Below are 12,007 nucleotides of genomic sequence, written 5' to 3'. Positions count from 1 at the left end.
GCTCAGTCGGTTAAGCGTATGAGTCTTGATTTCGACTCAGGTCATGATCTCGTGGTTCGTGGGTTTGAGCCCCATGTAGGGGTCTGCACTGGCTGTGCGGAGCCTGCTTGGGATTCTCTCTGTCTCCCTCCGCTCTCTGCTCCTGCCCTGCTCTCTGTCTGTCTGTCTCTCTCTCTCACACAAAAATAAGTAAATGAACTAAAAAAAATTACTACAGACTGGCTTTGCTGGGTATGCTGACTTTAAGGAAACCAGTCCTTTTCCACAAACGTTTACTTACTTATAGATTATGGGAGGTAATGTCAAAGGAAAGACATATCATTGGCCTTTAAATGGAACTTGGGTTGTTTCTTGGTATTGAGGCTTTGGGTCTATATTATGACGATACGTGTACTTGCGAAAAACGCAGTTTATGAATTTAGATAAAGGTGGGCCTAAGTTTACCATCTAGAGGGGGAATATTTTCTGGGAAGATTTAAGTCATTATCCTCAGGATGCAACTTTGGGAGATTGTGATTTTAAAGCCTAAATATAATCAAAGAGTTATTATGAATTTGGAATAGCCCATGAAAAGCAGGCTTCTTTCTTTTTTACTTTCAAACTGCAACACAGAAGGCTATTTTTAATAAGAGATAGAGGGTGTGATTTCTGAAGGTCACGAGCAAGGAAGAGGCCGGTTGCCCAATGAGGATAACATGGCCAGAGCTCAGAAAAAGAAAGCCTCTAGCTTCCTGGTTTTATGTAATGACTCTCCCTGGCCCAAAGATTATAAATTCTCAGAAGAATAAGGCCTCTAATTAACACTAGGAACCATACACTGAAAACTTCCTATTGACAGGGGTGGGGACATCAGTGGGCAAGCACTATTTCCCTCGAGAAAGAGGTTTTGAGATGACCGCTGACTGCCGGGATCGAAGACCTATAATTTGTAAACTTGTAAAGATTATCCGAGACCAGTGGTTTTCCTGAGAAAGCACCAAGTCACTAGCTGCAGCTTCTGGATATTTCCAGACGTCATAAGTGTAAAATACCAGAACAACATGAAAATAACTTGTGTGGCGTGACTGAGGAGACCTGAAATGACAATTCTACACTGAAGGATACTAATGCCTCAAATGCTTTTCAAAGTCGGATTACTGGGGGGCGCCTGGGTGACTCAGTCGGTTAAGAGTCTGACTTTTGGTTTTGGCTCGGGGCATGACCTCACGGTTCGTGAGTTTGAGCCCCGCATCGGGCTCTGCGTTGGCAGCAGGGAGCCTGCCTGGGATTCTCTGTCACTCTGTCTCTCCCCTACTTGTTCATGTGCTCTCTCTCACTCTCTCTCTCAAAAATAAATAAACTTTAAAAACTCTGATTATTAAAATACACTGGGGAATCTGTGTGGTTCATGATAATGACACCTGAAGCCCAACCATTTGGAAAGCCTGGTCTTAGAAAAAATATCACTATGACAACAAAAGAAGAAATCAAACTGTGGGTAGGAAAGGTCAGTGACATTAAGACATCACGAACAAGAAAGGGCTTGATAAGCTGGAAAGTGTAAGAGCTGAGAGCAGTTCTCTTTGCCTCCAATAAACAGCTTGTTCTCAAATCCATTAAGCTACTTTTTATTTCTTAGACTACAGAAGAAAAAGATTCTGATAATTACTCTGAATTTATCCAGAGCCGATGCCAACATCTTTCACTTCCCCAGCATTACAGAGCCTGGGACGCTGGTCAGCTACAAGGACTCAATTCACAACCGAATAAAAGAAGGATGGCAAAAAAGGCCAAGCAATGATGGTAATGACAGATACGTAAGGCGTGACAGTAAATGTGGTCTTCCTGACTTCTTTTTGGACAGCTATCTCATCCCAATTTCATCTAAAATTACAAAATTGATGTAGCCAAAGTACTGCTCTCTGTTCACCGTACTTGTGACCAATTTTAGATTTAGGGAGACAAAAAAGTGGCCATCAGTTTTAGCGAAGAAAGCTGTTTGGTATTTCACCAAGAGAGAATGGTTTTTGAAACGAATAGCCCCAGATCATATTACTCAAAGTAAATAAACTTTGGGTAATATTGAACTTTGTGCATTTAATTGACAAAGAAAATGACCTTACTATGTGGTCTGGGATAGGGTAACAGATTATGTAAAAGAAGAAGCAGTCACAGTGGGTCCTCTGTAGGGAAGGAGTTTAACCTGCTCACTGAAATATTATGTGGGCTTTTAAAAATGGAAAATAAGGAAACGTGCCAAACTTCTGTCTGAGATTCTATCAGAATTTAAATTAGCAGAATATACTGTGCAGTTATACTGTCAAGGTGAAAACCATATATACTGCCAAATAAAATATTCTGCAACATACTGATACATTCCTAAGATATAATTTGTACCCTGGCCAACAACATACACTCGGATTAGGCATACAGATTATCTCCGCTATTTTAGGAAATGATGATAATAATACTTTAGAAAACCAGTTTAAACGAAACCCTAGCTACGTCTTTGCCTTTAATTTTATGGAACTGCTTATTTTATGATTTAACAAGAATTTGGGGGTAAAGAAATTAGACTCTATGCTCAACATAAATGCGCACACTTACGCAGTTCACCAGCCGCGTTTCGCCCGCCGACTGCATACAGGTATCCTTTGAGGGCACTTAGGTGGAAGAAGGTGCGCTTTTCATTTAAAGATGCGACTTGCATCCATTTATTGTAGCGAGGATCAAATCTGAAGACTGTATCGACCGCCGTTTTCCCTTTCGTGTCATAATTACTCTGTCCGCCGACGACATAGAGGAAATTTCCAATGACGGCAATGCCATGCTGGTACCTTGGGGCATCCATGGGGGCTAAAGATTTCCATTCGTGGGCCTTTTCATCATACATGCGCAATTCCTTGCTGACAACCAGCTGCTGCCTCAGAACTCCTCCCAGTGTGACCAGATGAGTGGTGTCAGAGCGAATGGCAGTCCTGTCTGACTGCATCACTGGCTGCATATACGGCATCATTTGGTAATTGCTGGCTTCCAAAAGGAGATTCACGCACGTGTTGTCAGTTCTCATGAAATCCACGGTTTGCACATAATTAATGAGCTCCTGTGGTGTCATCAGTGGAAATCGTATGTTCTTCATTAATTTTGCAGCAAAGTCCATCCGAGGCTCTTCCAGGCGTAGCCAGCGACAGGTGGCCTTAAAGAGCTCGAGTTCAGTGCAATGCTTAAGGCTATTACTGGAAAGCACGAAGGCAAGACGCTCAAAAGGGAGTTTTAAGAACTCCCCGGTGCTCAGCAATGCGGGAAAATTCTTCAAGACAAAACTGTTGACGTATTTATCCACTTCTGTCAGATTGTAGGTGTTGGCGATCCGACCGACTTCGACACAATTGTCTAAAGTGACCTGTTGAATCAATAAACAATGTTAAAATACTACTGTTTTCATGACACGCACATCTGGATAACAAAAATACCTGTTCTAGAATAAGACTAAACTGAGAATTTTACTGTCCCTATAGATGCAAATAAAAATTGTTATCGAAATACATTAATGACCTAAAGAGAATTCACAAACCACCAATCCATTACAAAAGTGACAAAAAGAAAATTATCTACAACGCATCGACAAGAGAAAGGTTAAAAACCATGCGATCATTTCAACGGATGCAGAAAAAGGCATTTGACAAAGCACAATATCCATTCATGATAAAAACCCTCAACAATGTAGGTTTAGAGGGAACATACCTCAACATAATAAAGGCCATATATGAAAATCCCAGAGCTAACATCATACTCAATGCGGAAAAACTAAGAGCTTCTTCCCTGAGATCAAGAACAAGACAAGGATGTCTACTCTCACCACTTTTACTTAACATAGTACTGGAAGTCGTAGCCACGGTGATCAGACAAGAAAAGGAAATAAAAGGCATCCAAATTGGGAAGCAAGAAGCAAAACCTTTGATATTTGCAGAGGACATGATATTATATATGGAAAACCCGAAAGACTCCACCAAAAAACTACTAGAACTGTTGCAAAAAGCTACTAGAACTGTTCAATGAATTCAGTAAGGTTTCAGGATACAAAATCAATATACAGAAACCCACTGCATTTCCATACACCAACAATGAAGTAGCAAAAAAGAAAAGAAAAGAAAACAATCCCATTTACAATTATGCCAAGAATAATAAAATACCTAGAAATAAACTTAACCAAGGAGGTGAAAGACATGTACACTGGAAACTATAAAACACCGATGAAAAACCTGAAGATGACACAAATGGTAATATATTCCATGTTCATAGATTGCAAGAACAGATACTGTTAAAAGGTCCACACTGCACAGGGCAATCTACACATTTAATGCAATCTTTATCAAAATGCTAAGAGCATTTTTCACAGAACTAGAACAAACAATCCTAGAATTTGCATAAGACCCCAAACAGCCAAAGCAATCTTGACAAAGAAAAACGAAGCTGGAGGTATCACAGTCCCAGATTTCCAGTTATCCTACAAAGCTGTAGTGATCAACACAGTGTGGTATCGGCACAAAAACGGACATGTAGATCAACAGAACAGAATAGAAAGCCCAGAAGTAAACCCGTGATTATATGGTTAATTAATCTTCGACAAAGGAGGCAAAAACACGAAATGGGAAAATGATAGTCTCTCCAACAAATGGTGTAGAGGACCCTGGAGAAGGTACATGCAAAAGGATGAAACTGGAACACTTTCTTATGCCATACACAAAAGTAACCTCAAAATGGATTAAAGACCGAAAAGTGAGACCTGAAACCATAAATATCGTAGAAGAGAGCACAGGCAGTAATTTCTCTGACATCGGCTACCGTAACATTTTTCTAGATATATCTCCTGATGCAATGGAAACACAAGCAAAAAATAAACTATTGGGACTACATCAAAATAAAAACTTCTGCGCAGCAAAGGAAACAGTCAACAAAACAAAAAGACTGAATGGGGAAGCTATTTGTGAATAAGATATCCAAAAAAGGGTTCGTATCCAAAATATATAAAGAACTTACACAATTCAACACCAAGAAAACATAGATAATCTGATTTAAAACATGGGCAGAAGACACGAACAGATATTTCCTCAAAGAAGACATCCAGATGGCCAACAGACACATGAAGAAGTGCTCAACATCTGTAGCCATCAGGGAAACGCAAATTAAAACCATAAAGAGATATCACCTCAAACCCGTCAGAATGGCTAACGTCAAAAACACAAGAAGGAACAAGTGTTGGCAAGGATGTGGAGAAAAAGGAACCCTCATGCACTGTTGGCCGGAATGTAATCCGGTGCAGCCACTCTGAAAAAGAGTATGGAGGTTCCTCAGAAAATTCAAAATAGGACTACCATATGATCCAGTAGTCACACTACTGGATATTTACCCAGAGAATATGAGAACACTAATTTGAAAGGATATATGCACCCTGTTTATTGCAGCATTATTTACAACAGCCAAATTATGTAAGCAACCCAAGTGTCCATCAATAGATGAATGGATAAAGAAGATGTGGGGTGTGTGTGTGTGTGTGTGTGTGTGTATACACACACATATATATATACACATATACATATATCTATATGGATATACAGATATACAATGGAATATCATTCAGCCATAAAAAAGAATGAAATCTTGCTATCTGCAGCAACATGGATGGGTGTAGAGAGTATAAAGGTAAGCGAAATAAGTTAGTCGGAGAAAGACAAATACTGTATGATTTCACTCATATGTAGAATTTAAGAAACAAAACAAATGAACAAAGAAATAAAGAGACAAACCAAAAAAACAGACTCGTAACTACAGAGAACAGATGGTTCCCAGAGGGGAGGTGGGCAGGGAAATGGGTGAAACAGGTGAAGGGAATTAAGAGTACGCTTATCATGATGAACCCAGAACAATGTATAGAATTGCTGAATCACTATATTGTATAACTGAAACAATATAACACTATGTCAACTATATTGGAATTAGAATTTAAAAAAAAGAAAAGTGGCAGACACATATTTATTGACTATTGAAAAATAAGGAAAATTATCAAAATCAGTAGATTAGAAGTTACCGTGAGAAACAATGTTATAACTTGACTGTGGCCAAACAATTCCTTTTCTCTTCTTGGAAATGTGTGTTCCCTCTCAAAACCATACTAATAAAATTCTGGCTAGATGGAAATTTCGGAAAAATAGAGGGTTATTCTATTACGGTTCATCTCAATCCATCTTCTCAGTCATGATTCCTAAAAGTAACCTTGCTAGCAAATCAATCCACAAACAGAAAGTCTCTAATACAGGATCTCTAGATTTCTCTTTCATGTAAAGAGTCATGATTCATTACCATAATTCATTTTGATCCCTTCAAAAGTTATTGTTCCTAATAAAGGTAATCTACTAAGGCAATCATTCCTAGGGTGAAGTTATTTTCACATTATTTATGCAGAAATACAAGGAAAGGAATCATTTTCACGAGGGCTGGAACAGGTGTTGTCTCCCATCACATTTACTCATGCAGTTCAGTTAGTTTCTGGTGTCTGTGATGATGGCTTTGCAACATAGTTTCCCCGGGCCATTCTCTTCCTCTAGCATACTCAAGCTGTGCCTGGAGTCAAAATGAGCCCAGAGAAGTCTCCCCTGGACAGATCACAATATAGCAAAAATGGAAACTTCCAGAAAAAGGAGACAAGTGATGGAGAGGCTCGTCTTCAGCAAGAGCTCTTGCCGAAGCCTTAATAACTGGTCAGAAGGGAAAACGGGAAAATCATATCAGCAAATGTTATGCAAGGAATCAATCACTAAAATAAGCCTGCCATACAACTATCTGTGTGTGTATACAAACACACAGGCAGGTCACAGGCAAAGGACTCAAAGGTTTTCTCTTAATTTTGTCAGTGTGTGTGTTCACATATGTCACGTAAACTTCACTGACATACCTGTATTGTTACCAGATTGGCAGATGATTAAGAGAAAATTGCCTAATCCTTCTATTATCCTTTTATTTAAAAGCTGAAATGAGACTGAAATAATTACTTCTCTGCATAAAGTATCAGCCCAGCTGATACATTATCACAGAAAGCTCTAAGGTTAACACACACACACAGGAGGCTATTTTCATAGATTTATTACTCAGGAAGAATTTTAACAATTTGCTTTACAGGAATCTCCAAAAAATTTTAATTGCTTATTAAACTTAATAGCTATATATTAAAGAATACCTAAAACAGAACTGTAACACAAAAGAAGAATTAGGAAAAACAAATTAACAAATTATGGGCCTTTTGAAAGACACAGTTTAACACTGTTCAATACCTTGGATTTCCAATGTGATTAATAAAAAGTACGTTTCAATCCAATTGTAGGAGTGGCAAGTTGGCAGCTTATAAAATTTTTCATCGTGTAAATGAAGTTACAGTCATTAGTCACTTGCCCAAATCACTCCGGGTGGCAGGAATTAACTTCTGGGGTAACGAATCTACTTTCTGAGTCCGGAAAGGAGTAGCCCTTCCCCAGAGCAAAGGTAATTTGCACCTTTGAACACATTTACTAGCAGGGATAAGCAAAGGTTGGTGGGAACGTAAAAATGATCCCCAAGTTTGCAGATTCTCGTCATGAGTGATAGGATTACAGATAAAAGCAACAAGAAATGGGTACTTCAAATAAGCAAAATGACGTTGTTGCTCACCAAATAGAAGTCTAAACTGATAGCCTACAAAACAAACCAAGATTAAAAAATTGAAACTGAATTAGAAATGGGATCAAGGTATTTAGTTCCTTCCCCATTTCCCGCTTCGACTTCATCCAATAAGAGAATAATTACTAAAACAACAGCATAAAAAAAAAAAAGTCTGCCTTTTATTGAAGGGCATTTGGAAAATATCTTCTATATATCAGTATGCTCAGATACAGATACACAAGACTGCAAAAGACCTTGACAGACCACTAGGATATACAGAAAGCTGTCTAGTCTTTTCTTAAAAATCACCAGAGAGGGGCGCTTGGGTGGCTCAGTCGGTTAAGCGGCCGACTTCAGCTCAGGTCATGATCTCGCGGTCCGTGAGGGCTGTGAGTTCGAGCCCCGCGTCGGGCTCTGTGCTGACAGCTCAGAGCCTGGAGCCTGTTTCAGATTCTGTGTCTCCCTCTCTCTGACCCTCCCTGTTCATGCTCTGTCTCTCTGTGTCTCAAAAATAAATAAATGTTAAAAAAAAAAAATTAAAAAAAAAAATCACCAGAGAATGATATTTCATAACCTTCCAAATTGTCATCTTCTTAATTTTTTTTAAGGTTTATTAATTTTTGAGAGAGAGACACAGAATGTGAGCAGGGGAGGGGCAGAGACAGAGGGAGACACAGAATCAGAAGCAAGCTTCAGGTTCGGAGCTGTCAGCACAAGAGCCCGACGCCGGGGCTCGAACTCACGAACCGTGAGATCACGACCTGAGTCAAAGTCAGCCGCTTAACCGACTGAGCCACCCAGGCGCCCCCAAATTGTCATCTTGATAGAAGGAGTAAGCATTTTCTATACCCCACGTACAACAGCTATCATGCTGTGGGTATATAACAAAGGTTAAATACTATAATTATTGGCAATATACAAATTAAAGAAGTGACGATAGAGACAACTAAAAATAGAATAGATTTTGAATTGATATAGAAAATTACTAGACCCTTATTAATTTTTAAATGCAACTCAGACAAAAAGTATGGAATAGAAAATTGGTTGTTATGAAGTGCATGTAATCAAAGCTCAAATAATTAATCGTAGACTATAGGGATTATAGAAGCAAAGTCTAGAATAACAGTTAACAATGTAAGCAGACCAAAGTGATGGAATAATGGTAAATGATTTTTGGAAAAATACACGATTATTCAATTATGGTTCATTTTCATCAACCTCTTAGTCATGATTCTTAAAAGTGCTTCAGTTAGCATATACCCAAACATTTAGCCTAGATAGTATTAAATAATGGATGTGTGCAGTAATGTAACATTTAATGAAATTCATGTATATATTAGAATGCATTACATCTTGAAATATAAAATAGGAAGTTTAAAGCTTATTTAAAAAAAAACAACTCATAAGTAGAAAGGACTCTAATTTCATCTGAATATATAACCTGGCCCGAATTCCAAGGAAGAGTTATTACAGACATGAATTCAAATATACATTAGTGTTTTAAAGGATATAGAAGCAAAAAAGGACAAAATTTCTCAACCACTTATGAGAACCAGTAAAACTGCTTTTAAAATAATCAAGTGCACATTTCAGTTGCCTTGATATAAAATATTATAAATTCTTCTACTGCAATCAAACAACCTTCATAGGTCACCCTAAAGGCAGTTCCAGAATTTTCACCCTAAAGGCATCAGAATTTTCAAAGTGCTACTCTCATTAACATACTGTCCCTCACTGCGGCTGTATTAAATTGTTCAAATCACACTCGATGCACCCAAACATTTCACTGCCATAATATGATATTTTAATGACAGGTTTCATCAGAAATCAGAAATCAGAAATTCATCAGAAATTCATCAGAAATCAGATGGTATTCTGTTGAAGATCGGTGTGTTACACACATAAACTTCCACTTCGGAAAAAAGCAAAAACTAAAACGAGTCTCTGCTTTTGTACCTCTTAAGAAAAAGTGCAAAGACCAGGGAATTAGCTGGCAAATTTGGGGGGGGGGGGAGGGAGGGGGGATGCTCCTCAGATAGTCCATGCGCCAAAGCGTCCTTGGTGCTGTCTAGTTTATTAAAATGGCAGCCTGGCGTCAAATACAACCACTTCAGAGAGAGAATGCGTGTCCACACACTGGGAAGAAATCAAATGAGCGACTGAGGGGGACAGAGGGTGTAGGAAGGACTAGTACTTGGAATATTTAACACCCAGCCCAGTCTGGGTATCCGTGAATGAGAATAGATGCTCAACCATAAACAACCAGTACGTGGGTATCACTTGCCCAATGTCAGCCGTGACAATAAGGGAGTCGAGATTGGTTTGGTGCGGGAGGGGAGGAACGGTTTCGATTCATCGAAAAATTATCTATATGAGTTTTCCTCTAATTTGCATTAAACCTCCCCAAAGGCAAAAAAGAATTATCTGAAAAGACATGTTAATTTTTATGGGTAAATCCAATTTGGATCAAATAAGGAATGTGAAATGCAAGTACCATACAGGAAATTCTTACATCAAGAAGGATATTCCCAAAGCTTGCTGCTGACGTCATCCCCTAACAGTAAAAGAAACTGTCTTTTCCAATAACTTCTTCTGATTTCCTTCATGTTTCCCTTGAGAGAACTCCTTTACTCTGCCTTTTGCCTCTCCCACATGGGCGCCTTCGTTTTCCACGGTCGCAAACTCTCTATTACCCCCAGTAGCCTCCATAAAAAAACCTCTCTACGTTTCATTGTGAGCTTCCCCACCCGGATCAGTGATGATAAATGTACGAGTGGAACCAAGGCTATACATGCATCAAGGAAAAACAGCAACACAACTTTAAAACAATGAGCTTAAAGAAAGAGTATCACCAAGTCGAAAGCACAATGGCATCTTCGTTGTCTGATTCGATATGCTTTTATATAAAAAGAAAATGGTTCCTTGCTCACCTTCATTCGGGTTTGTTTATTCTGTATAATTGTATATTTCAATTGTCATATTGCCGGTTCAATGACAAACGTCCTGTTTCAGCAACCTTACGTTACAAATTGGGTTTTGTGGGCTGGCCTGAAATCCTCCGTCACAGTGGTTCCGTGGGGGCAGATGCGAGATGTTACAAATTCCAAACAGCAGACAAATGATAAAAAATTTAACGACAACCTGTGTGTAAATCAGGGAATGGCCGCACAGCATTTAGCATGCTGTAGTTATAGAATGTCGTAAAGACGGAAATGAATGCCATTTCTAGGCATGTAACTAAACAGATAATTTTCCATCGTCTCCATGATATCGGAAAGCAAATGTTTTTAAGTTTATTTATTTTCAGAGAGAGAGAGAGAAACAGCGCAAGTGGAGGAAGAACAGAGAGAGAGAGAGACAGAATCCCAAGCAGGCTCCGCACTGGCAGCGCAGAGCCCGACGCATGGCTCGAACTCACAAACCGTGAGATCGTGACCTGAGCAGAAATTAAAGAGTTGGACGCTTAACCAGCTGAGCCTCCCGGACGCCCCGGAAAGCCAATGTTTTTAGAAAATTTTACCTACTCCGCTTTGCATCCTTCACTGTTATCCCTTTGTATCCATTTCATAGTTCTCTTTTCTACAACTACCAGGAAAGTAACATAGCAAGAACAAAAGCACCTGAGCCTATAAACTACAGTAGTCATTAACACCCTAAGAGAAAAGCATTACTGCGAAGGATGGCAAAGCGGGGAGTGGTTCTTGTTCTACGGAGCCTGATGCTCTGTTCTAGAACACTGGTGTTTTTCTATCTCACCAAAGGCGAGGGTGGTTTTATTGTCGTACTTAAAGTTATCACGCAAAACTAACATAAAAACGCTTTGGGGGTTATTTGCTGAGTCACATTTTATTGTACCACTGCTCCTTCTCACCCACACAAACAATTAAGAAGGGGATAGACCAGAGTTGTATGGGAAGCTGATTTTTCTTTCTAAAAGGTCAAGCCTAAGTAGTGTTTTGGTTACGTGAAGTATAATCCCACCACATCATTAAAAGCATACACCTATTCGCTCAAAACCTTTGGTTTAAGCACGCAATTCTTAAAACATGAGACCGTCCTATGTAAAAATGATCCATAAAAGTTAGCTTGTGGGAGAACTCAAAACAAATCTACCGTTGAAAAAATACATTATCTAGAAACTTCCAAGGGCTACTCGTGCCTGATCCACTTGCTTGCTGAGAAGGAAAGAGGAAATAAATAGAGTAAGGCTGAACATTTGACTAAGAAATGGAATGCATGAAAGAAGGGATAAGGGAAAAGTTGGATTTTAGATAATCCTTATGCCAATGATCGACCAACTGTTCTCAAAAACTATCATGGATTCTGAGAGGGAATA

General features: G+C 39.1%; 1 protein-coding gene across 12 annotated transcripts in view; it reads right to left on the bottom strand.

Moving 5' to 3' along the window:
• Positions 1-12,007, bottom strand: part of KLHL13 (kelch like family member 13) — a 201,670-nt gene that overhangs the window by 8,484 nt on the left and 181,179 nt on the right. For all 12 annotated transcript variants that reach the window (XM_053892129.1, XM_019421909.2, XM_053892131.1 and 9 more), the window contains one exon: positions 2,587-3,382. In XM_053892129.1, the coding sequence (XP_053748104.1) occupies positions 2,587-3,382 (796 nt within the window). The remainder of the gene's footprint in view (positions 1-2,586; positions 3,383-12,007) is intronic.

This window comes from Panthera pardus, unplaced genomic scaffold, assembly GCF_024362965.1.
Source record: "Panthera pardus isolate Hobbes unplaced genomic scaffold, ASM2436296v1 HiC_scaffold_27, whole genome shotgun sequence".
Taxonomy (NCBI): Eukaryota; Metazoa; Chordata; class Mammalia; order Carnivora; family Felidae; genus Panthera; species Panthera pardus.
Note: the sequence above shows the minus strand (reverse complement) of the source record. Positions and strands in the feature narration are given on the sequence as shown.